The sequence below is a fragment of the Podarcis muralis genome, chromosome 7, assembly GCF_964188315.1.
Source record: "Podarcis muralis chromosome 7, rPodMur119.hap1.1, whole genome shotgun sequence".
NCBI lineage: Eukaryota > Metazoa > Chordata > Lepidosauria > Squamata > Lacertidae > Podarcis > Podarcis muralis.
This window is the reverse complement of record NC_135661.1, coordinates 64632841-64659812: the sequence shown is the minus strand read 5'-3', so window position 1 is coordinate 64659812 and position 26972 is coordinate 64632841. Positions and strand designations below refer to the sequence as shown.

Sequence of the window (26972 nt, the reverse complement as noted above, 5' to 3'; positions counted from 1 at the left end):
GGCAATGTAATAATCATTCTGTTAGGACTTATAGCAAAGAATCACAGCATGCAGGGTGCTTGCAGACTGTCACTATTTTCTGGGGGATTCAGTCACATCGCAGCAAATTCAAGCTGATTCACAGCTCTTGGGAAACAAACCCGCTTCCCTAGAATATCAGACTGCATAAGGAAAGTAACAGGGAAATGCACAGGAAAGTGTGGGATTAACACTTGCCTGATGCAATGTTATCTAATCTCCCCACAAACAAATCAGGCTGAATGTTCATTAATCAAGTCATCTGTAAGTTGTTTGCATTCTCACCCTTCCACCCAGCATGCTCTCAAGTTTTTGTTGTTACTCTCAATGCATTATCATGAACACGGGGCTAGCTAACCTGTGGCACTCGTAGATGCTGAGATTATGACCCACCAATCTAATAGTTCATGATGATGGGTCAGAAAACAGGGCCTTAGACATTGATCTTAATGCATAGGCAGGCTATGACAGCTACAGCCTGGATCAGCAAACGGTGACCCTCCAGACACTGGTGGACTGCAATTCCTATTACCCCTGACCCAACTATTGCCTAAGCTGGCTGGGGCTGATGACAGCAGGAGTCCAGAAGCAACTGGAAGGACACAGGTTATCTATTCCTGGTGCACTTAGACCTTGTTATCCGGTACATTCTTCTACTGCACCTTACTCTGTCTTATATGATCTAATTGAGATCCCTGCATTTCAGGGGATTAGACTATATGGCCCTCGGGGTCCCTTCCAAGTCTATAATTCTATGATACTACAATTCACACAGTGGGGTTCTTTCAGCTTTTAGCAGCACAGAGTTGTTATTCTCAGACCTAACATGTCATCGATCTATCTAGGCATTGTGATGTGATGCTTGTGACAACAGCCTTATTAACAGAGGATATTCACTACACAGAAGGACTTTGAAAGCTCCCTTACTATTCTGTTTGGGAAGTTTCCAATACATATGAACTACCCTTGAGGAATTAAAGAAAAGGTCCATCCACTTCAAAGCAGTCAGTATTCACAGCCATGGAGCAGATGCATGCACTGCCTGGGGCGGGCATGAGGGGTGCGCCCCCAAGGGAGGGCGCCCTCTCATGCCCACAGTTCAGGGAAGGAGAGGGGCGGGGAAGTTGCTGTCCATTCTCCCCCTGCTCTCCACCACGGGTCAGGCCTCACCGCAGCCAAGGTGGGATGCTCTCCGCCAGCCGGACCAGATGTGACCTGGAGCCACTGCAGCCGAGGAGCTCTGCTTTCTGCCGCTGGGTCAGAAGTGACCCTATGGCAGAGCTGCTGCCGCCGGGCGCGAGGTGTGCCACAGCCAAGGAGGGTGGGCAGCACTGTTGTCGCCCACTTGCCTGCTATCATCTCCCGGGTCAGGCTTGACCCAGAGGGTAGAGCTACAATAGGCACAAGTGCCGCAGCCAAGGCGCAGCTCCTTCTGGCACTGAGCCAGGCTCCGATAAAGGAACCTGCTGTGGAGGTGCCTGTTTCTGTGCCCCCTCTCAAAACTGCACCTGGGGCCACAGCCCCCACATGCTACACCTGAGTATTCAGTCCCTCTAGAACAGGGGTCAGCAAACTAAGGCCCGGGGCCGGATGCGGCCCACCAGGCTCATTAATCCGGCCTGCAAACTTTGCGGACCCTGACGCCTGCTCGGTCAGTCCCCCCACTAAACTGGCGTGGCGCGGAGGCCTCACCACATGGGGACTGACTTCTGCGACACTGATGCGGCTTCGGATTGGCTGCAGGAAGCTCCTGAGGCCAATCCAAAGTCGCGGATGCCCCTGGGCGATGCCCCTTCCTTCCTGCTGAGGCAGCTGCGTATGGCCAAGAGCCGAGTGGGAGGAAGTGGCAGCGGCAGGGAGGCTGCCTCCGTCGCCCAGGCCAGCAGCATGGGCTTGTCGCCCAGCGAACCCCTGGCCGAGGCAGAGGACGATGATGACGCTGCTGAAGACAAGGTGGCAGCAGCGGCGAGTGTGGCGGCGGCGGTCCTTTTAGGAGGGGGTGTGCTTTCAGGAGAGGGGTGCTTTTAGGAGAGGGTGGGTCTGGCCCTCCACAAGGTCTGAGGGACAGTGGACCGGCCACCTCCTGAATAAGTTTGTTGCTCCCTGCTTATAAGCACAGCATAGGTGTTATACCCACCCCCACTTTTTTCCCCTAATAACTGGAGTTCACAGATATACTATATAGGAAGGTACCATTATCAGCTTTCATGGCTAATGACCACTGATAGGTGAATTTTTAAAAGGGTTGGATATATTCTTAGAGGAATGGCCTAAGTCAGTAGTCTGTGCTCCATCTTGTAGTAGTTAATTTCCTAAGTTAATTATGTGCTGCATGATGAAGTACTTCTGTTTAGCCTGTCCTCAACCTACGGCCAAATCAATTCCATTGGTTCCAAGTTCTATTATGCACACAGAGTTCTATAATTAGAGAGGAAGAAAAAATGGTGTCTGTGTCTACTCTCGCTACACAGGGAGTTCTCAAACTTTATACCTCCAGGGCCCACTTGATACAGCTGAAAATTACAGAGGCTCACTAGTCAGAAAATGGTGGCAGGTACGAGTCATACTTTGTCCTAAACATCTTAACATTACCAACATAATTTTCTATAAATATCTTATTCATCTTTGGAAATAGCTAAACTATTTGTTACAGTGTTTTCCTTGTGGTAAAGAGTTGCATTGCTCAGCCTTCCTCAAGCCAAGTACAGGCATCTGCTGTTGATGTATTGCAACTCAACCTCCACATTTAAGGTATAATTTGCTTTAAGCAGAGGAGGCTTCATTTTTTATATTTTCCCTTTCTCATTCCCAGCATGCTCCTCAAAGCATTTTTTATCAATTCTCCTGTAATTTCTTCTCCCATTCTCCTTCCACACTCAACTTCTACCTTATACCCCCATAGTTTCTTTCATTCCTGGTCAGAATACTTGTAGTTATAAAGCAAGTTGGTTAATTGCCACAAAGGCAGTACCTATTTTATACAGTGGTACCTCAGTTTTCAAACAACTCACGAACAACTTGGAACCCAAATGTTGCAAACTGGAAGCAGGTGTTCCAGTTTTTCAAACTTTTTTCGGAAGCTGAACATGCTCTGTTTTGAGTCCCCCTGTGTTTCCTGTTGCGCTGCTACAGGAAATCCCCCCCCCCCAATAGTAATTCAAGCCTTCTGTTTCTGATTGTAGTGTTCTGAGGTGATATTTGGAGCTTATATTTGGTGCTTTTGTTTTTGCTATTTATTTTGCGTTTTTTTGTTTTGAGGCTTTTTCAGTTAATTTGTTTTTGTGACTGTGTGGATCCCAGTTCAGCTACTGATTGATTGATTGTGTGACTACAGAAATGGATAAAAGCCCCCCATCCAAACAATGACTATCATGAGTGCAGGTAAGAATTTTTTTTTTTTTAATGGTCTCATAAGATAGTAAAATTCATGTTAAATTGCTGGTTTAGGGGTTTTTTTTTTATAAGTCTGGGACAGATTAATCTGTTTTGCATTACTTTCCATGGGAAATTGTGCATTGGTTTTGGAACGCTTTGGTTTTGGAACAGACTTCCGTAACAGATTAAGTTTGAGAACCAAGGTACCACTGTATAAGAATAGGCAAAATGAGGCATAACAAGGTAAAAGCTACCCTGGAATTACAGGAAAGTATAAGTTTAAATAAACAACTATATTCCTTATCTTGAGGCTCCTTTGGCAAGGTGTAGCATTCCTCCTACACTCTGATTTATCGCTGTTATAGAGCTGGATGTTGTAGGTTGTATGTAACCAATTATACAAGCCAATTTGCTAGAAACAGCAGTATGTAAGATACTCTTTCAGAGTAATGGGATTCAACCAAGTGGATTTTATATCAAACTTTTCTCCTCTAAAGGCCTATTCAGGTTGTTGTTTTTTAAGTTACGGTATCTTTCTGTAGGAATGTATTGAACCTGCTATAATCTATTGGTTCTTAGTTTGTCTTTTATAATTGGTTTTATTTAGGCTGTGATTTTGTATTTTACACATTGCATTTTATCTTATTGGGCAGTTGAATAGGATAAACATCTAGCAGACAGACAGAGATGCAACACATTATTTTACTGTACTAACACCTGATGGCAAATGCATATACATATGCATTGTGTGTGTGTGTGTGTGTGTGTGTGTGCGCGCGCGCGCACGCATGCGTGCACATATGTATATATATAGTAGACACACATGAAGCAGTCTTTAAAAAATATATGTTACAGAGCCCATCCCATTCCAGTTTAGCCCTGCCACTCACAACTAAGAACATGCAGAAAATTACTGCAACAGTTCCAAAAGATGCTCAGGAGAGGGCAAAAAGTTCCACAATTGTGGGAATGTCACTTAGAAATATTTTTCCAGCTCTGTAATGCTGTGTTAGTATAGAAGCAATTTATTCACAACAAGCAAATGTTCCTGAACAGCAGGTCTGATGAGATAAAAACTGCAACTCAGCTGAAAAACACAAGAGGTCAGAGAAGATAAAAAAGACTCAGGAAGCAGTAAAGCAGAATATAAGGAATATTACTCACGATGCCAGGGTTAACACGGTTTTCACATTGTAGTGAATTTCATTTCTGGTTAAACTAAGGCCAGGTGATTCAGAAATGTTGAAGGAGGTTAAAAAGGTAGCTTGCAAAAAAAGTGGGGAGGACATCTGGCTGCTTTGTAAAAGGGTTATGCTACACAGAAGCTGCATTACAGCACATTCATCTAGCTAAGTATTGCCCAATCTAACTGGCAGGGGTTCCTGAGGGTAACCCAGAACCTATTGAATATAAAGTATGTGTTCTATCAATGAGTTATTGTTCCCTGTTCAGAAAAAAGTAAGATCGTTTCAAAAATGCAACATACACCCCACTTCCACTTTGTTACCAGAGAAAGGTGACTATGGATCATAATTTCCTCTGTATGTGCACTGCCGTATTACTGACAGGAACTCTCAGGGGTGTAAACACTGGGTGTTAACACTGCACTACTTGTGCATCATGTTTCTATAAATAAATGGAATATATACACCTACACTAGCTGCTAGAGACATTCTACCTTTTAGATGGGTACCTGCTCCTGCTGTATTGTGTGAAGTGGCCCTCTGACACTATAGTTCTTTAGTTGTGTCTATTTTAATATTTTATTAATTCATCAATGCACCACAATGCAGTGGTGTACCCCTTTAAAATAAGGTGTATTTGTCTTTGCTTAGTTTTAAAAGATACTAAATTAACACGTCATTATTGAGAAGCTGATCTCTAGCCCACTATGAAAACTGAGCAGCAGTCAAACAAGCAAGAATTTAAGTTTCAGCGCCTTCAATTGCACACACACACACACACACACACACACACACACACACAGCATGCTAATTGTTCAAAGTACTTCATATACATACTTGCTGGTAGGAAAACCAAGGTAGATCAGACTCCTCCATACTGCAGATGAGGTTCAGATAATATTAAGTTGTCCTGCATTTAGCTAACTTGGTGGCCAAAGAAGAAAAAAAAGGAAAAAAGAGCTACATACGTACATGCAATTGAAAGGGTTGGTGCAGGAGGGAACAAGTATTCTGTTCTTCCTCCACACCCAATATAGAAATCAAGCTGGTGGCTACAGGAGAGAAGCCCCCTCCTCCACACCCAGCTTCTTCAAGACAGAGTGAGCCTCCTCTGCAAGCCCCCATCCTCAAAAAGTAATAAACATAGTTGTTCTTAAAGTTTTTAAATGCTCTTATTTTATTTTAAAAATTGTTTTGCTGTGCTGCTTTTTCATTTTCTGCACTGGGCTCCTTTTGAAGGATAGGTGGGATAAAGTTGTAATAAGCAACAACAACCAGTTGCCTGTTTGAAACAACAAGCAGGACATGAGCACCATTCAGTACATCAGAAAGTGGTAAGCATCTGCTTAATAATCCCATAGGAATTGGTGAGAACACTCAACTTGATTGGACTATGCGCCTCCCACATTTATTTGAAATAAGTCAACTATAAAACATTGTAATAGAAATGAATTCCTATGCCACATGTGAAAAGGGAGAAGAGGGGAAGAATCAAGTTCTGCTCCCCCCCTTTTTTTAAAGAGCACCTTGGGTAAGAGAAGCAAGATCATTTAATCAAAAGAAGTAAAACAGGAAGAAAGCATAAGACTTTGATTATCATATTGCTTTCACTATCTGTGGGAGTTCATTAAATATCTATGCTATTCCTCCATATGGAATAGGATAAACTCAAGCATCTGAGAGCATGGTTTGTATAAAGCAAGGGTTGTCAATGTGGTACCCACCAGATGATGTGGATTACAATGCTCAGCATCCTAAACTAGCATGGTCGACAGCTAGGGATTGCAGGAGCAATAGTCCAAAAATCTGGAGGGCACCATGTTGGCAAGCCCAGTATAAAGAAATCATTGCAGATGGATATGACAACAGCATGGAATCCATGGTGTGTTAAAAAGCAAGCATGGAGTGTCAGGGTACACTATGATGAAAGTGACTCTGTATATGTGACCTTAGTGGCCATTCTGGAACAAAGCAATATTAAAAAATGCTAAATTACTATAATTCAACAGATTCACTTGTGGACTGAACAGAGACAAATAATGTTTAGCACATTATATGTGTTAATTGATATTCCAATGCCAGAATGTCTTTGTTATCAAGAACCATTTTGTTAACTACCATCTTTAATTAGCAACTTGTCACTGTACTTTTCTCCATTTCATTTCCCTCTGAACTCATTCTTTCCCGTATTCATTCACTGTTTATAATCCCCACCCTCCAAACAAATGTGTAGATAGATAGATAGATAGATAGATAGATAGATAGATAGATATACACATGCAACTGATGAAGTGGACTGTAGTCCACAAAAGCTTATGCCATAATAAATTTGCTAGTCTTTAAATTTCCACAAAACTCTCTTGATGTTTTTAACAGAGGAAGAATACATAAAAATGGAAATAAAAATCTACCAGTTTAATTTCAAACTCCTCTCAAAACTAAACCTCAAGAAGATTGGCATTAAGTGCTATCAAAGCTATGCAATGTTACAAAGAGCTGCATCAACAATGAAATGAAGGCTTTATTACAGGTGGTGTCAAGGAATAGAGACGTCAAAGGCTATTTTTAACAAAAAATAATCAGCTACAAATTAAGAGTGCAAAGAATAAAAGGAGAGAACATATCAAATTGAAGAATGTCACTTTGAGATAAAGACTTTTAATACAGGCAAACGAGAAGGAGAAAAAACAGAAAAGCCCAATCAACTCAAGATGACTGAAAGATTGTAAACACACAGCTTTGGCAGCAAGCACCACTCTTTACATATGAGAGATATGACAACAAGCAATTAGAAAGTAGCACGTGCCAATTTCTTAACTAACTAGATGGGGAAATGGGGGTAGGGAAGTTCCAGCAAAAATGCCAAAGGGAAATAATTAATATTTGGCAACCCCAAATATTCTAGAGAAAGACTGATGTTTTAAAAAAAACAGGCAGTTGCCTCATATCAGAGCAATATGATGTCACGGTCTATGAGCATTTAGTTAAAACTCCTCCTTATATTTGCTAGTCTGTGCCTAAGAAAAGAGGAGGTAAGTAAGTTTTTGTAAATGTTCTCTGCCCGACCTTACTGAGGGGCAATTCTTTATCATCCTAAATTCAATGTAAGCCTACACGGTAACACAACTGTACATAATACTGGGAAAGCAGGATCAATAATACTAGTCTGTTTTCAGGCAACCATTCCAAAATTATCTATCGTCTGTTCAGAAAGGATATTTAGTGCAGTAATGCTGGCATTTGTACATTTTAGAGCTCATATAGCTAAAGAACTGCAAGTTTTGAAAACTCAAATACAGAGAAGACTAGCTTCAGAGAGAGGCAGCTAGGTTCAAACTCTTCTTGCTGGGTTATTCATCCATGCATTTCTAATGTTTGCATTCTGAAACAGTGCAGAGAATTATATTACCGTATTGGCCTGAATATAAGCCTCACTTTTCCCCCCAAATTCCAACCGTAAAAAGTTAGAGTGTGGCTTAAATTCACCACCTTACAAAAATGGGCTTTTATGATATCGCTGCTGAAACAGACATATGGTAAAACGAAACAGGTTTGAGTGCCTATGTAATTTTAAGGGAGTGGCTTATATCCGGGTATTCTCTCCCCCCCCCCCATGAATTTTAAACATGTGGCTTATATTCGGGTGCAGCTTATATTTGGGCCAATATGGTATATATTTTTCTGAATGTGAACCCCTCCTAATTGGGGCTGAATGGTGCTTTTAGCAATGTTGCTGGAAGATAACTCTTTAGACAAGGAGACACCACAGAGGACCACACAAGTGTGCTTTAAGCAATCATGGGCAGGTTACACAAGAAGATGGACTCCCAGCCTTCCACACTACAGCAGGACTGACACAGTAAGATGGAATATAATGCAGGCTTCTAGGACAAGGCCTTGTAAACTTCAACTCTGTAAGAAATCAGCTCATTTATAGTTGCTTTAGACTACTGGTATTCAACTGGTGGTTCACGACCCACTAGTAGGACCCACTAGCAGCTGTACCAAGGTGGGTCGCAACAAGACCACTACCATGCAAATATATGGTAATAAATAGAACCCCAAATGCATGTTTGAGTGCTCATCTCAAAAAGTTGAAGATACCTGTTTTAGAGCACCCACTGAAAATATACACACCATCCATCTTCTTCCTCTTAAAAAAAAAAAGAGAAAAGAGAATTATAAGAACTAACTTCATAACCATTCCAGGCTATCCCTTTGAAAGACTCCATAATATAAGCTTTGTCTATTGGCTTTTTGTTTTGTTTTGTTTTGAATTTAGGTTCAATTCTATTCCAAAATTTGAATATTACATACCATAAACCAGCAGAGCCTTTAGAAGGGAGGGGGGCTGCTGTTATTTATGGTGGCAGCAACAGCACCACCACAGTGTGTCTTGACACTTCGGATGTTTTCAAGAAAAGAATGCCTCCATCGAAGGGAGTTCAGCCCTGGGAGCAGTCACTTAGTGGACAAGGAAAAGGGAATTAAGTATATGACTTTAATACAACTAAATTGAACTAACTGTAAATATCACTGCAAAAATGGTTCTTTACTGAAGTCCTGAGCATCAGAGGCGGAGCATATGCCTGCGCTGCCCAGGGTGGGCATGCTCCCGAGGGAGGCGTGGCGTGGAGAGTGCCCTCCCAGGCACGGGATAGCCACTCGGGTGCCCAGAACAGTGCGTGCGCCCTGCAGCCAGGGCCGGAGCGAGCCACCCACGGGGGCGGATCGTGCCACCCATGGCGGACATTCGGTTTGGGGTAGGCTTGGGAGACATGGGTGTGCTGAATGTCACCCCCCTCAGTGACTGCACCCAGGACTGTCTGCCCCCACTGCCCCCCTTCCTACGCCCCTGCTGAGCACTGATGTTTTAAGTGCCTTGCCACTGAAGCCAGAAACACCATTAGGTCCATTAATTTCAATGGGTTTACTCTACTCTGAATAAAGCTTAGTTGGCTACAACCCAGAGTTTTTACTTGCCTTTCTATTATCATTATGTCTGCATACAAGTTGAAGAAAAATACAGTATAGGAACATGTTGTTGTTTTTCTAAATTCTGTTGGGAAATTGTTGTGAATCTTGGTCAGCTCTCTCCCAGCCAGTCCTATGATCCACTGTACTAATACCCCTTGTTCACTGTGCTATGACTGAAGTGGTCCCTTAGGACTGAGCTGTCCAAAGAATTAGATAAAGACTCTTATAGGCATGAGTCCAGATGTGACGAGGAAGAAAAACATCCCCTTCTCTCTTTTACCACACAGTTCAGCAAAGTAGCTCCCCTACTGTGCAGTCCGCATTTCATGTACAACTGTGATACTACTATATAAAGATTGCTGCTACTTTAAGGCAGATCAAGAAAATACCCTAACTTGAAAGTGTGCAGACCATGACTAATGTGATTACATGCAGCATCCCTCTCATGTCATGACCTACTGATTATAGAGTCAGGATAGGTGATATAAGAAAGGACAGAAGAGGAAGAGCATTTTTAAAAAAAATAAGAAAAAGCATCTTTGATATGCATCAAAGAGGCTAATCCTCATTAGCACACGCTTCTTCTTTCTCAAACGGCATTTACAGTCTGCCAAAGAGGCATGCTTGTAGAAACTGTCAGTAAGAAATGAAATGACAAATAGGAAATAAAAGTTACAGTCCAGGTAAAACAAGCCCTAAAATCAGCATGATTCATCAGTACTGGGGACATACATAGAGCTGGCACATTGGGAAATGACAAGAAGAATTCTGGCATTCCATTACAATCCCTTCCTGAAACAGAAAACTTAAGATGAAATTCATGATTTATAAGGGTCTTCTAAAAACTGATCAGAAATTTTAGTGGCTATGCAAACAGAGTATTTTGCAATTTCTGAAGCATTTCACTTCTCAACTAAAATACTCTCAAAATGTTTTTGCTATCGAAAAAGGAAAAGAAACTGAATATTTTAGAAAGAGTAGGAAAATGAATTTTTAAATGCTAAAGGTAAAACACGTCAAGAACAGGAGCCCAATGCACAATGGCTCCAACAACAAATCTACAGACAAATGTGAGTTTCTAAACAGGATTTAGATAAGAGATGGCCAACAGTACTGCATCCAGCCATCCAGCATATGCCAAGTCACAGATGGGCAATGTGGTACTGCCCAGGCCAGCAGCAATATGTGAAGTGCCAATAGCTGCGCACAAGGCTCTGCGTCTAAGCTGGTCAGGCATACATTAGTCTCCCAAACACTGAATGGAGGTCTCCATCTTGTGTCACAGAAGTCACTGGGGCATCCCTCCCTTAGAACTCAGAAGACTGAGGGGTGGGGTGGCTCCGAAATGACACTATACTCTAATGTGTGCTGCACTGAGCTTAGACAGTGCTGGGGCCTGAAAATGGATCCAGGCTGCCCTGATTTAGACAAAGATATTCAGGCTACAGTACAGAAAAAAGATTCCTAAGCACAAAATGCCCATTAATGAACTGTAATCTACACACTGCACTGAAGAAACCCATGCAGGAATTTCAGTACATTAGTGTTCACCATAAAAAGAAATATCTGTTTTATATGTATTTGCTCCTACCTACTGCATCTACAGATCCCAAGTGTACTATAAATAGAACCAACAGATTATCACGGCCCGTGATTTTCAACAATCTGCTTTTCAGCTCTTTCTGAACATCTAAAATTCTCCTTCAAGAATGTTTTAGTCATACAACTGAATTCAATATTCCTTTACTTTGCTTTTGCTAAGGAATTCCGAGTCCACCATCACCACCAGCAGAACTCCATTTTGACCAGCAGGCTCAAGAATGCCTAAGAAATCACTTAATGATCCACCACTTAAGGAAGCATTGAAAATTCAATTCTTAAAATAAAAAAACTTGGATTTAAATACTCTTGATACAGCATGATCAATGTCATGTTATTTTGCTATTTCAGAACACAAACAATGTGTCTCTGACATCTAGAATGCAATTTTGAAACACTGATTTTTTTTAAAAAAAAATGTAATAAAACTTGCCAATAAATCTGGATTATTGTTTTCAATTTCTAAACATTGTACATTGCCTTGGAGCACAGGGTCAACTTATAAATAACTACATAATCATTTTAGACCAAGTTTGGAGCAAGCCTTACAATATGCTAGGGATTGCTTGCTGAAAGGATATCCCACACCTCAAAAAAAGAATAGTGTACTACCTTCCCACTTTGATACTGCAAGTCTCACCCACACATGCTTCTTGACGCAAAAAGCGATCAAATGAATGTACAGTGTATTCAAAGTAAAGAACACTTGAAAGACAGTACAATTTCTTTCTTTAAATATCACCTGCACAGGATTCCCCCCCCCCTCGTTTCTTTTGCAACCTCCTGCATTTTTGTTGCTTTGCTTTCCCAAAAGGAGCAATATTGCAGAAAAATATTTCAGATGTAAACCTGCACAACTAGTCCCATGAGACCATGGGATTTGTTTAGACTTGTTTTTCTTGAGCAGCAGACCCACCCCCACCCTACTGGGTGGACCACATAGCAGAATATTTTGGAAGTTGAGAGAAGTTGGTGAAACTCTTAAGAGAGGGAAGATATCAGCTATTTAACTCGAAAATTATACTGGGCGCATTTACATAGCTGCAGTAGAAGGCCAGGTGAGAAGACACAGGGTACTTCATCAGCTTGGCTTGGAGCAATTACCACTTGACTCTTCCCCTCCCCAAACAATGACCATCCCATCCGGTCATTTTATCAATTATGTAAGAACAGGTGCCTACTTTCCTTATTTTTGTTATCCCACCCTATCATTTTCCCTTCCGCATTGTGTCTATTAGGTTGCAAACATGTGGGCAGGGACTTTGTGTGTGTGTGTGTGTGTGTGTGTGTGTGTGTGTGTAAACAACACCTAGAAAATGTCCTCTGATGAACTTAAATAGTTCCTTGAATCCCAGACTTTAAATGAATATTCACCAGCTCAGCATAGATGTCTAAACTTTTCAAATTAATGGATACCAGCACAATACTAAATAATAATAATACTAAATAATAATAAATCCAGCTCTAGAACTGGCTGTTGTAGAAATAATATTTTTAGTAATGATACTTAGCATTTATGTAATGTTTTAAAAGCATTCAAAGTCCTCCACATACATTTACACATGAAGCTTTACAACAGCTCTTTAAAGCATGTCAGTATATCCCCTACTGCAGCTGAGAAGAGCAGCTTGCCTACAGCCACCCTTTCAGTTTATATCTGAAGTAACATTTGAACTGGGAACTTTGGTAAGATATACAAGTGGTTAGAGAATTGGTTATGGCCAGCAAGATCAAAGTTCAAAACTCAACTTTACCATAAAGCTCACTGTGTAACCTTGGAGCAGTCACTCTCGCCCAGCCTAATCTACTTCACAGCACTGCTTTGAGGATAAGATGAATTACCCACAGTCTCTGTACATCCCCTTGAGTTCAATGAATCACAGAATCATAGAATTGTAGAGTTGGAAGGGACCCCAAGGTCCAGCATCAGGAGCACAACAGAAGCATCCTCTGGATAGAAAGCTCAATCCTGCTAAATTTTAGATTTTGAGTGTTCTAGAAACACCACCAATCTTTCACACACCCCCCCAAAAAATCAAGCAAGAGCTTTTGTTAAAAGTAAAACACAAAAACAAAAAACCACCATTCCTAGAAATGAAAAAGTCAACTAGCAACAAGCATTCAAATTTACAGGGGTGTGGACATTAATAATTCTAATAATTGGAAAAGGGTAATTATTTTTGGAAATCCTTACAGAATCTTATGTTTCTCTTTCACAACCTGAAATACTGTAAGTGAATATATCTCCTAATTGGTAGTTACTAATAAGCAACCACTTCTCACAATCCTTTAGCATTAGCTGCTTTATACCAAACCTCACACAGGCAGAGATATTATGCATCCACCTCAGCTGGAAGCCAGTGCAATCTACTCTAGAAATATGACGACAGAGAAAGCTGATAGCTTATTCAACATGCTACTGTTTATCACAAACATCAATGTGAACAGGCAAGTCTGACAATGTAATACAGACCTGCAACACTTTCCTCAAGTGACCTACTAATCAACAGCATTTTGTCTTTCTGACACACTTTATCAGATCCTCTTTGGGCCTGGGAGTCTTTTCCTTTCACCCTCAGGCAACTGTGCTGTGTTCATCCACCCCCAACATCTCTGCAGGAATATTCAAAATAAAGCCAACAAACCTATTTTGCTATTGGCAGGGGAAAATAAAACACAAGGAATATATTCTGATGCATTAGGATTTAAGAAATGCAGGAAAAAGGCTAAAGTCACAAATTAATCTGCTTAATAAATTAACCAAATGTCTGTAGCACATGCTGACCAGCTTACACATGTTCAACAGGCAAGTTGACTGTATTAGCCTCATATTTGCAGAAAGGGCATAACTGCTAAATTAAAATAAACTGCTGTGACCTTGCAAAGCAGGATCCACAAAGCTGAAGCCACACCACCACACACGGAGAGCAGGGGCCATGCTCCTATGGCTTACACAACCCTCTGTAGTACATATGTGATCAGCACTGGCTTTTGCTGTGTTATTCCCTAGCGTGTGCAAAGGACAAAGTCTCCTTGGTCTTTTCCTTCCATTATTTTTAAAACATGTAACCATCTTCCACTGCCATCCCCTCCAGATGTTCTGAGACTCCAACTTCCATCAGTTGAAGATAGCAAAACAATGTTTTGTAGCCCAAGACTTCTGGAGGGCATAAAGTTGAGGAAAGCTGATCTACATAAGCTTGAGCTCAAATGGGACAGCTTGTAATACTCATAGCTAACAAAGAGAATTTACACTTCAGTGGCTATTTCTACACACAGGTAAATTAACATTAAATTGTCGGGAGGCCCAAACCCCACCTCTGATAAAATCCTGCTGCTTGCTGTACAGTAAGCAAAGTAACAGAGAAGCACTGTTCTGATGTTTGTGTGTAAAGCTGTATACACATGTATTAAAGTAATTAATGTTCTTAAGCAATCACTTATGCTATCTTTTTATAACAAAATTGTGACTTCAATTGGGCAAAGTCTTTGAGGAAAACCAATTTCTCATGGTTTAGTCTTGTCCCAATTTACGGTATTCTTTAAGATGGCCATTTATGGACGTATCCAGGATTTTTGTATGGGGGGGTAGGCCTTTTGTTAGGGGGGCAGAACCTTAGTTTGTTATGTATTTTAACTTATTTTTATTGATTTGGGGGAACAGCTATGCCCATGTGGTTAAGTCAGTGGCTACTGTGAAGGCAGAAGTCATACACTGCATAACATTGGGTATTAAGCTGAAGTTTTGCTTGGTCTCTTTTCCAAGTCTCAATAAAAACATAGTTTCTTAGGCTTTGTCAATGACAACTGCAATTTTGTCTGCCAAAATCTCACATCTATTAGGCCCCTTGTAATTGTACAAACTGACAGCATAACAGCACTTCTGCAAGTTGTGCATAATTTTAACACCTGATGAACCAGAAACTGTGAGTCCTGGCTGTAAGAAGTAAATAGAGCAAGGTAAATAGAGATGGCTCTAGCCAACAGTCATTTCTCTAACTTAAAAAAGAAGCTCCCCAAGACCTATTTAATAGCAGATGGGAAATAGCCATGGAAAATCCTGAGACCCACTCACCAGAGAATATGAACAATATCTTCATCATTGCCTTTCACTCTGACACAGCTTTAAAAATAAGTCACCATACAAAAACGGAAGACGACACAAAAAGAAAGTGAAATAACACAACTTGGGAAGGAGGTGTGAATCAGAGCATCTCCTGAATAGATATGAGTATTCGTAAAGCAGGCAAGAACATATCAGGCAAACTTTTCATTCATGAAGCGATATAATATAGCATAGCGTGACGGGACTGAGAGAAACATTAAGATGAGCACAGAAAAGTTTAAATGAAAAAGGGATAGTGGCCTAAGAAGAGACATCACAAGGAGAAGAAGTCAGTCATTTGAAAGACTGTTTGGAAGTCCTAAGGGGCAGGAAGGGGCTTCAGTGTTAAAAAACATGTTTTGATCACATACTTGTGGGAGTATTCAGCATATATTCAATAAGAGGGCACAGTGGGAAGGTAGTTAGGGACATGGGAAGAAATTGTGGCAATAAAAACAAATGCAAGGGAGAATCTGAGAGCCTATCTGGTGTGGGGTAAAAGAGGACTGCCAGTTTCTGGAGGGCCTTCCTCATTGCTGTGAAAGGTGTGTTAGAGGAAGATATGTGCGTGGGGGGGGGGGTGTCCTTTGGAGCACATGGGGAATCTGTGGCCCTCCAGATATTGTTGGACTACAACTCATGTCATCCCTGACCGCTGGACACACTGGCTTGGTCTGGGTAGGGGAAGCATAATGAATGGGGAAGTTGTGGGTCTGTCATGGCACAGAAGGTGGAGAACACTTAAGGGTAGGACTATCAATGTGCAAGTGCATAGCCAGTGGAATGGGGGTCTTCAGCAGAATTTGCGAGGGCAGGGTTTGAGAGTCAGGCCTGTCACTGTAAAAGTGGCTCAAATGAGTATGGGGTAAGTGGGATCTCTGTCAGTGAGGACAAGGACACAGTGGGTGGATGACTCTTAACAGCAAGAATTGTCAGTATGTGTCTAGGATACAGTGCATTGTGTGAGGGGATCCTAGGGAAAGGTATATCAATCTGTGTGGGGTAGACTCTTAAGAGGAGGGCTGTCAATGCAGGGCAGGGTTGAGCACTGTGGTAGGAAGTTTGATTGGATGGGACAAGCAGGAATAGAAGTATGACAATCACTGAAGAGGATGGCAAATGAACTGCAGTCTGACAAATATATCAATAGAAATACAAAGGAGGGAAAATAATAGTGGAAGCCTAAAGGACCTTTGAGTTAAGGGCAGTGGTAGTTGAAGGGTAGGTGGAAGGCCACACAACTGAAGTGGGGTGGGGCTTCAGAATACAGCACCAATCTAGAGTAGCATGAGTGACAAAACTGAGAGCAAACAGGACTACCACTCTATGGAAAGTGTGACTTCAAAGTAAAATATAAATGAGGAAACTCTTAAGGGCAAGAATAGTCAGGGTTGTGGGTGCCCAACTGATGGGTGTGATTGAATTCTAGGGAAAGGTATGTGGAGAAAAACAGTGAATGGAGGCCACTAAGTGTAGGGTAGTCAATGTAACTGAAACCACAACTGGGGTGAGAACATCAAATGAAGGTGTGGGAGCAAAATGACTGGAAGAGCACTAGCATTGTAGGGAAGGTTGTATGGAACGGGTTAAGAGAAAGGGATTAGAGGGGGGCGATCTGTCTGGTACTGTATCTAGAAACACTTAAATTGCAAGAGTTGTGGGGCGCGGAAGAAATGGCAACTAAAGAGGAGGGGTGGTTTCAGGGAAGGGGGGGGGATATTTCAATAGAATGCAGAGCATCATTCACTTAAGCCTCTTAAAAAGAGAAAGGGTATGTGTGTTGTTAGAGAGATCACAGAAGAAAGCTTCCCACAATTGGGAGAAGGGGAACCAAGTTCTAAAGACAACTATCTTGGGGGAGGTGGAAATTGAGCCAGAAGTGAAGCTTCTGAGGCCACAAAGCATTTGTGTGTGTGTTACTAAATAGTTTGTCCCGTCTTTGTTGCAGCATTAAAAATACAATAATTATCAGCAATGATTTGGAGACGTTCCAACGGATACATGGGAAGATAAAGTGTAAGAACAAGTAGCCTGTGTGTGTGTTTGCACACTGGGGTGGGGGCTAGGTTGTGGCTTCACAAGAGAGTAATGGGATGGGAAATCTGTCAACAGAGATTGCCCCAGTGAAAGCCTCAAAGCAAGAGTTGTCAGTGTAGATGTGAGTATAGACAAAGTGTGGGGAACTTTTGGCCCAGCAAGCTTGGCCAATGGTCAGGGATGATGCAAGTTGTAGGGCTCACCACATCTGGTATAGAGGGAAAGGGAGGTTTCTAGAGGAAGGGTTCCTAATGTGAGGCATGGGGGGGGGCGGGGAGAGAAGGCTCCTAAGCATCAGTCTTCTACTTATGGGTCACATCCCACTATTGTGCTGCAGCCTGACTTAAGAGCAGTAAGGGCCATCATACAGAGGCAGTAAAATGAAAGAAGGCGCCCCCAATGCATGTCTGCAGGATCGGTGCCAACCCCAAGTCTGAGCGGACTCTGTGGGGGGGGGGGCAGAAACGTGGGAGAGAGACGTTGCTTCAGAGCAAGGCTGAGGAGGGATCCGAGGTAACTATTAAGCGAGAGAGAGAGAAGACAAGGCCCACTCAGGGCTACCCCAAAGCGTTTTGAAGGGAGGTGTTGGGAGGAGAGAGAAGTGTCGGGCGTCGTGGGAGGGGGCTACTTTTGCTTCTTCTGAAGACAATGGCCCAGAGCGCCAAAGAAGCGGGGCCCTGAGGGCGGACAAAGGGCGGGAAGTGGCTGCATGAGGGGAGAAGCAATTGGGGTGTGTGGAGGAGATAATGAAGGGGGGGCGTGTGAAAGTGGTGCGCGTGTGCGTTTCTGTGGGGATGAGGGGAGTCCCGCCAAGCTCGCCTGTCCCCCTCCGTGTGAGGAGGAAGAGGAGGAGGAGGAAGCCCCGTCGGGGGCTGAGGCGGCGAAGGAGCCCCCTCCCCTGCTTCACCTCAAAGCCAAAAGGAGGGAAGGAGGGACCGGCGAGGCTCCCTCGATGCCACTGACAGGCCGGGGCGGGGCGAGGCAGGTGCGGGCCATACCTGCCGTAGATGCCCTCAGTGATGCGGTTCCGCTTCAGCGGCCGCCGGAGTTTGCTGCAGTCGGCGCTCCGGCGCTTCATCCTCCCGTCCGGCCCGGCGAGACCCAACCCGGCCTGGCCCGGCGGTGGTGGTGGCGCCTGCTGCTGCTGCTGCTGCCCCCCGTCGCCGCCGCCGCCGCCTTCTCCGCTCCTGCCCCGCCCGGGTCACAGCGACAACATCCAAGCCTGTCCGAGGGACCCGCCGGAGGGAGTCTCAGCGGGTCTCCGGGTCTGGCGTTTTTTTTGTGTTTTTTTGGCTCGCCTTTCCCCCCCGTCCCCGTTTTCTTTCTCTCTCCTTTTTTTTTTCTCCCCCCGCCCGACTAGGAAACAAAGAAATAAAAAATAATTTCAGATCTGTCCCTCCCCGCCGCCGCGTCCCCGCGCGCAGCCTCCGCGCCCTGCCCCGCCTCCTTTCAGGCACAAGCCAATCGGCGGGAGGCATAACATGAGGTCGACGGACGAGCGAATCAATCAACATGGGGCTAGAGGGTAGAGAGGCGGGCGGCAGAACCAATGAGGAGATCGACGCTTCTGGTCCCGCCCTTTTCTAGAATGACGAGTCCCGCCCAGCAGGGAGAACGGCGTCCAGAGCAGCCCGTGAAAGTAAGGATTTGTTAAATTGATGGCGAGGCTACCCAATCGTTGAATAGTTGGTACCAAAGTAGGAGGAGCAGCCTAGCTATCCCCCAATGAAAGAAAGGAACTTTTTTGTATCCCGCCTTTAGCTTTGACATTTAGGTACGGGCCCCTATGGTTTGATTGGCGGGGCTATTGGCCAATAAAACCCCGACTAAAAGGCTCGCGTAATCCAAGGACCAAAGGTAAAAAGAGGCAAAGAATGGTGATCCCGCTGCATTCTAACACAGCTCGCTCACAGTCCCGCCCTCCAGCTTGACTGACAGGCTATGTATCCAATAAATTTATGACTTGAATAAATGGTGTTAAGGAGGACCAATAGAGAATGCGAGAGGTGAGACTGGGTGTAACGGCTAAGTAAAGTGACACGGGAAACTGAGTCTTGGCCAATCAAAGAAGACCTTTCTTCCCTGACAGGCATTTGTTAAGGTAGCAGCAGTAGCTGCTGCTCTCTGCCAAGGGAGGAGCTGGGTGTATTCCTAGTTACCAGCCAGGTTTTGTTATGTGGGTAAATATTTTGCCAGTTGAGAAAATGCTGTTATGCCCCAGGCCCTGAGCGTTTTTTTTGCTTTGAAGTAAGTCCCATGCAGTTTGCCTTGCGTGTGAAAGCGATTATAAAGCATCGCAGCTTGACAGCCCGATCCTATCCTGTGCATGTCTACTCAGGGGCAAGGCTGCATGCCTATTCATGCTTTTCAGTCCCATTAAATACAGCAGTGCTCGCCTCTGAGTAGACATGCCTAGGACGTGGCAGCGTCTTCGAAAGAAGAGAAGAACTGCATCATGGGAAGGCACCTTGTTTAATCTTTTTAATGAGTTTTTATGTTCCTCTTTCCTCCTGCAAATGGAGCTGCCCCAAGTGGCCAACAACAATCGTTAGAGCAGTAATAAGTCAACAGTAAAACCAAGAAGTTCATAGCCCACGGAGCTCCAGACTAAGACTGCAACCCTGAACACATTTACAAAAAAAGTAAGTCCCATTGAATTCAATGGGGCTTATTCCCAGGTGAATGGTGCTAGGATTGCATCCTGTAAGAATGTTATAAGCACTTGGGGAGAACAATACAGTTTGATTTCCTTGTGGAAGGGGCTGCCACTTGCTGATTATGGCAGCGTCAGTACAGAAAAGGCCTTCCAATGATACAACAGCTTTAAGGGAATTCAGGTCTGAATCTAGCCAGGCCTAGATAAGAGGCTTCCTTGGGTTCCATGACTGAAGAAGAGTGAGATACAGAAAAGTAATCAATAAGTAACCCGTGTATGGACAAAATAGAAACAAGCTAATTATCATGAAAATATTTATTTAGTGGCCGGGAGGCTTTTCTCGCAGCGTCTGTAGGTGGCTTACAGTCAATAACACAAATGGAAATGTTTCTGCTTCAAACAAGGATACAGTGGTACCTCGCAAGACGAATGCCTCGCAAGACAAAAAACTCGCTAGACGAAAGGTTTTTCCGTTTTCGATTTGCCTCGCAAGACGAATTTCCCCTATGGGCTTGCTTCGCAAGACGAAAACGTCTCGCGACTTTGTTTTCTTTGTCTAAAAACAAAGACATGTTTTGTTTATAAAGTTAATTTATTTTCCCTTCAATTTTTGAACTGCTCTTTACAGTATGTGTGACTTTAAAGAGCAGTTAATAAACTGTTGTTGTACCAAATTTGGCTTTGTTTGGACTTTTTTTGACCATAGGAACGCATTAATTGATTTTCAATGCATTCCTATGGGATTTCGTGCTTCGCAAGACGAAAAATTCGCTAGACGACAAAAATTGCGGAACGAATTAATTTCGTCTTGCGGGGCACCACTGTACTGTTATGAGTTTGCAGAGGGTAGGCTGTATGCTTGAGCCCCCTTCCAAGTCTTAGATCCAGCGTGAATGCAATTCCTGGAATAGCCAGGCTAGCTCCCTGGTGAGGTAATGACCATCTTAAGTATGAGCCATTAAGGTAACAAAGGAAGTGGCTCTGTGTCAGATAACGAATGTACCTCAAAACTCTGGTTGTTAGAAATGCAACGGCAGAGTTGTGGTAGGTAATGTAGAAGCCAGCAGGCTGTGCAGCTAGGAGACAGGGCTATGCCAGATTTCTGCTGGAATCCAAGGCCGTGGCTATAGGAGAAGCAAGATCAGCTGTGAACCCCTCCATTGTAGGCTCAGGTGGTATATATGTGTAGATAAACAACACATCACAAAGACACCACAGTCTCTGCTGTCCCTCATTCAAAAGAGAGCACGAACCCCGGACAGGCGCCTGGAACCCCTGGAATCTTGCACCACTCGGGAGATTGGGATGGTGTGCAACAATACTTTTCCTCCATTGGGGATGGGAGAATTTTGGTTTTTCTGTTTCTCATTTTTCCAAACTCAAGTTCAGTTCTCCACGGCCTCTGCCCGGTATACCTGAAGGAGCGTCTCCATCCCCATCGTTCAGCCCAGACACTGAGGTCCTTCTGGCAGTTTCCTCACTGTGAAAGTGAGGTTACAGGGAACCCGGGCAGAGGGCCTTCTTGGTAGTGTCGCTCGCCTTGTGGAATGCCCTCCCATCAGATGTCAAGGAAATCTGACTTTTAGAAGACATCTGAAGGCAGCCCTGTTTAGGGAAGCTTTTAATGTTAGATGTTTTATTGTGTTTTTAATATTCTGTTGGAAGCCGCCCAGAGTGGCTGGGGAAACCCAGCCAGGTGGACGGGGTATAAATAAATTATTATTATTATTATTTCCACATCAATTTGCAATTTTTTGTAAAATCCTTGTGAAAACTCAGCATCTTAGCGGGAATTTCTAATATGCATATTTTTGTACGCAATTTTGCCTTAAAGGTAAAGGTACCCCTGCCCGTACGGGCCAGTCGTGTCCGACTCTAGGGTTGCGTGCTCATCTCGCTCTAGAGGCCGTGAGCCGGCGCCGTCCGAAGACACTTCCGGGTCACGTGGCCAGTGTGATGAAGCTGCAGCTGGCGAGCCAGCACCAGCGCAGCACACGGAAACGCCGTTTACCTTCCCGCTATAAAGCGGTACCTATTTATCTACTTGCACTTAAGAGTGCTTTTGAACTGCTAGGTGGACAGGAGCTGGGACTGAACGACGGGAGCTCACCCCGCCACAGGGATTTGAACCGCCGACCATACAATCGGCAAGTCCTAGGCACTGAGGTTTTACCTACAGTGCCACCCGCGTCCCTAATTTTGCCTTATGTACACATTTTTGAAAGCAATTCTCCATCATATGCTGCAATTGTGTATGTTATTTTCACTAACATGCATTTTAATACACATTTTACCCTAGTACCTTTTTGGTGCACTTTACTTGTCTGGATAGCAGCATTGCAAAATTATGAGAAGTGCAAATTTCGAAGGGTGACTGTGAACTGAATCAAAATTTCTCCCCCGATCCCTAATTGAAATAAATAAATTAGTGAATGAAAGTGGTCCATACCAAGGCCTGTGGCAGCACACAGAATCCTCAGAAAGCAGAGCCCACTGATAGTGCCAGTCCCCACCCATCCAGCTGGTTTCTTGGCCCAGGCTTATGGCAGTAGCAGATGGGAAGCTGCCCATTTCAATTTTCCCATGATTGCTCCAGAGAACATCTCACTGGATTGTGCCCCTGTTACTTCACCTTTCTATTATATTCACTCCGTTCTCAATAGAGACAATGGTTTCTAGTCTCACTACAGGTATTAATTTGTTTAGGAATGCTAAGATGATTCTACTGACATAAATCACTGCTGTTATCAATGGTCAGGGTGCTCATCTTGCATGTGCCTACAATCTTAATTGAATTGTCACTTCACTCAGCAATGCTAAGATGATTGTGCTGTCAACAGTTGCAGCTGCTATGAAAGCTCATTTTGTGCACATGAAAGGTCCAGTTCAATTACCACATATTGTGGGTAGTATCTAACGCCCCCATTCCATTAGCACAAGTATTTGTGCAATGGAATTCTTTTCTGCCTGCATGTGCTCAGCAGCTTCCCCAAATCTGCTTCAAAGGGTTGGGGAAACACCCAGAGCAGGTTTTAGGGGCTCATGGGGGGGGGGGGGAGTTCTGCTACACAAGCAGAAATCCTTGCACTAACCTTTTTTAAAAAAAATATATTTATATATTGCCCTTCATCAAAAGATCTCAGAGCGATTCACAAATGACTGACAATGCAATTTTGATGCAAGCTTGTGCTTTTGGACTCCCATCAGATGTCAAAGACATAAACAATGATACGACTTTCTGAAGGCAGCCCTGCGTTGGGAAGTTTTTAATGTCTGATGTTTTGTTATGTTTTTTATATTCTGTTGGAAGCTGACCAAAAGGCAACCCAGTCAGATGGGCAGAGTAATAAATTATTGTTGTTGTTATTATTATTACAGTATTATTATTCCATTATAATTTAACACCAGCTTTACACACACACACCTTTTCTCTTTACAGTGGTACCTTGGTTTAAGAACAGCTTAGTTTATGAACAACTTGGATTAAGAACGCTGCAAACCGAGAAGTAGGTGTTTTGGTTTGTGAACTTTGCCTTGGAAACACAACATGTTCCACTTCCTGTTGAGTGTGTTCCATTTGTAAACCGAGTCCCCCCGCTGCTATGGGAAAGCATGCCTTGGTTTAAGACTGCTTTGGTTTAAAAACGGACTTCCAGAATGGATTAAGTTCATAAACCAAGGTACCACTGTACTGGAAAACTGAACATCACACTCTATGCATCTGGGCCATGAAAGTTTTTCCCATATCAAATAGTTATTCAGGATGTATTCAGTGCTAGCCCTGCTCAGACTCACTGAAATTAATGAACCTAAGTTAGTCGTTAACTCCTCTGGAATAATTCTGACCACTCAAAAGAGCCCTCATTCTAGCACAGCCTTATCCCACAACCTCAGATCACAAGGCAACTCCACAGGAGTCAAAATACCCAGCAACAGAAGACTGGCCTGCTCTCCTGGGCGGCATTAGATAAGGACTTAATGCCTTCTGGCTATCACATTCAGACTTTCTCAGCTACTTTCTCTCTTTTAACTCAAGGAATTAACACCCGCTTCCCTTTTGAAATGCTGTAGTTCATGGACACACGATGCGTTCTCAGTATCCTCCAAGTCTCCGGATTCGCCTGCCTGGGCTCATTTTCTTTTTGGAAGCTGCTTTCATCCTTATATTTTTCTTTTTCTTTTCATATGACCATCAAAGTGTTCAAGAAGACCTTGCGCTCTACCCAGGTAAGCCTGCTTCTTAATTGAAATTAGGGTTGCAGGTGTTATTCTGTTTAATTAGTAGGTTAATTGAGCAAATACTTAAGTGGCTGGGGAGAGTCTCCAAGGGTGAGGCTCAATTTCCCCCAAATGAGAGTAAGTTGATTGCATTATTTTAAGTAGTGTTAGTATTTGATGAGTTACATCTGGAGTGTGTTTATGTTCGCATGTAAAAAGTAACAAATGTAAATAACAAATGAATAATGGCCTCTCTTGCACGCAGCATTTCAAGATGTCAACGTCATAGTGGTCTTGGGCTTCGCCTTCCTCCTGGCCTTCCTGAGAAGATACGGCTTCAGCAGCGCTGGATTCAGCCTTTTTCTTGCAGCCCTTGGAGTGCAGTGGGCTTTGATCGTGAACGGCTTCATTTTCCATTTCTCAGATGGGCAAGTGAAGATAAATCTGCAAAGGTAGATAACGCGCTTTACAGGGCCCTGCCTTGACCAGTGGTTGCTATGTCTGAGGCTTTATGGATTTAGTTTAGCAGGTTTCTTTGAAACATGGGCAGCTGGAGACCAAGAAATATTGCTCTTCTCTCTCATTCCCTTTCTTGCTCCTCCCTCCCTCCCCGCTCTCATTCACAGAGCAAACAAACTGTGCCCACTTTTAGCCCAATAATACTAGGCTTCCCATCCTCATAGCTGTTTATTATGAGGGCAACCAAAACGATCAAGGGGCTGAACTCAAAATGAATGAGCCTGTTCCCTTTCTTAATAATGTGCTTTGTCTTCATTCCTGGTGTGCTCCAAACACTGACCCACACACATCTGCATTTATTAGCTAGAGCAGCCTTTATGAGCCTGGTACCCTCCAGATGTTTGGGACTGGGGTTGATGCGACTTGAATCCCAAAACATCTGGAAGGTGCCAGTTTGGCAAAGTCTAAGCTAGAAAATAAGTGTTTGAGTGAGTGGATGAGTGGATTAGTGAACGTATTATACCTTATTGTCAGGGCATCTGCAGCTCTTTTCATCGCACCTGTAGCATAAATCTATTGGTGTGTGTCAGAGCTGCCTCAGCCCCTGACAGTATGTTTTTTTCTTTAAATGAAATGATTCTTCAACATTCAGGCCAACGCAAGCAACGCATAAAAACCAGTTATTCAGGGGCATTGTTTGGTATTTGCAAGATTTGCAGTATAGTCTCATAGATACACATTTGTGAAAGATTTGCACATGCCAATTTACATGTAAAGACGCAAAATTTAAAATTTAAAAGTCGCAGAAGGCGAGATAATGAGTTTTCCATCCAAATCACCTCAGATACATTTGTCAGTTAGTCAACCCAGCAGATCAACCCGAATGATTTCCTCTTCAGTTCATTACCCAACAGAGCTTGCTCCAAATCAATTAAATTTTCCTTCGAGTACCCGATTCTTTATCCCCAAATCATATCCAGATAAAGTCATCTAAAATTAATTTATTCCATCAAATTAATATCCAGCCAGTAATGCAGATCATCCTTCAATTCAATTTCCCCTGAATCCATTGCTGACACTGATTTAGGAAATTTAGGCATTTAGGAAAAGATTTGGCGCCACCCCTAGTTACACCCTTGGCAGTTTCTGGATACTCAGAATTTTTTCAGGCTTGTGAAACGCCTCAGAATTTACTGTGGACCATCTGCAGCCTAAGTCAATACACAGGCCCAGTGGAGGGCTAGCTAAACCCAATAGCTATGGGGTGGGGAATCTTTGGCCCTCCAAATGTTGCTCAAGTACAGCTCCCCTCATCCCTCACCATGCTTGCCGGGTCTGATGGGAATTGTAGTTCACCAACATCTGAAGGGCCAAAGTTTCCTCACCCTTGCAATAATAGACAGTAGAGGGCCTGGCCTGGGAGGCAGAATCCAGAGGTTTCTAGCTAATTAGGAAACAGGAGGAGCAAACTATCACTTGTAAAAGATTTCCCCAGCTATGGATACTACACACACACACACACACACACACACACACACAGAGAGAGAGAGAGAGAGAGAGAGAGTTTTATGTAAGTTTTGTTTTATTTTATTGCAGATGGGTTAAACAATTAGATTGCCTGACCAGGTGTCACCTGAATAATAAAAAATATTGATTAATCGTATGAAATTTGGTGGATTAATCAACTACGGTAATTTATTAAGTTGCCATAAATGTCCATATAATTAAAGCCCTACTTATGGAGAAAATGCAGTCTTGGCTTTGCTTTTAGATGACGTTCTTGTGTGTCATCCCAGACGCCATGTCAGGGCTCTGACAAGTGTGTGGCAGAGGCAAGGGGACTGGAGACTGACCCAGGAGATAGGGACAGAGATTTAAGGGGTTTGGTGCCACCTGTGAGGCAGGAACCAGGGCAGTGGGGAAGAGGAAGGGTCGGAGTAGGCAGAGACGGGGGCACAGGAGCTGTCAGAAGTGGAGGAAGAGGCTGCTCAGATGTGGGGTGTGCCAGTCAAATCCCTGCTTTCCCCTGCCCCACTGTTTCCTAGAAGCAGGAGGGGCTTGAAGAGAGAACAATGACAACTTCCATGCAGGAGAACCCCGTCCCCCTTCCTCCCCCTACATGCCCCCTAAATCTGTTATGGGAGTTCATGAAATCCTCTAGAGATTTGTGGAGGTTCGGGGAGCGTGGGGAGGGGAGAGGGGGAAATTTTGATGCACAATCGGAAATGCTTGCGCTGATGGAACAAGTTAGTTGGCTATATCCACACTGTCTGCACATCCTGTATGTGGATACCACCCAGTCTCCCAATCTGGAGGAGGGGGCTTCTTCAGCACTCTAAAACGA

At 43.5% G+C, this 26972-nt stretch overlaps 2 protein-coding genes across 5 annotated transcripts in view; one reads left to right on the top strand and one right to left on the bottom strand.

The window, feature by feature from the left end:
- MACO1 (macoilin 1) overlaps positions 1-18664 on the bottom strand; it is a 62660-nt gene extending 43996 nt beyond the window's left edge. Inside the window, exon 1 of the mRNA XM_028738808.2 lies at positions 18294-18664. Within this exon, the coding sequence (XP_028594641.2) occupies positions 18294-18373 (80 nt within the window). The 5' untranslated portion in view covers positions 18374-18664. The remainder of the gene's footprint in view (positions 1-18293) is intronic.
- Positions 17593-26972, top strand: part of LOC114601559 (RH-like protein) — a 23307-nt gene continuing 13927 nt past the window's right edge. Inside the window, exons 1-3 of one of the 4 annotated variants that reach the window (XM_028738809.2) lie at positions 17593-17808; positions 24150-24178; positions 24435-24621. In XM_028738809.2, the coding sequence (XP_028594642.2) occupies positions 17699-17808; positions 24150-24178; positions 24435-24621 (326 nt within the window). In that variant the 5' untranslated portion in view covers positions 17593-17698. Of the gene's footprint in view, positions 17809-21792; positions 21980-23840; positions 24179-24434; positions 24622-26972 lie in introns of those variants that run through there. The other 3 variants (XM_028738811.2, XM_028738810.2, XM_077931972.1) reach the window with 3 other exon arrangements.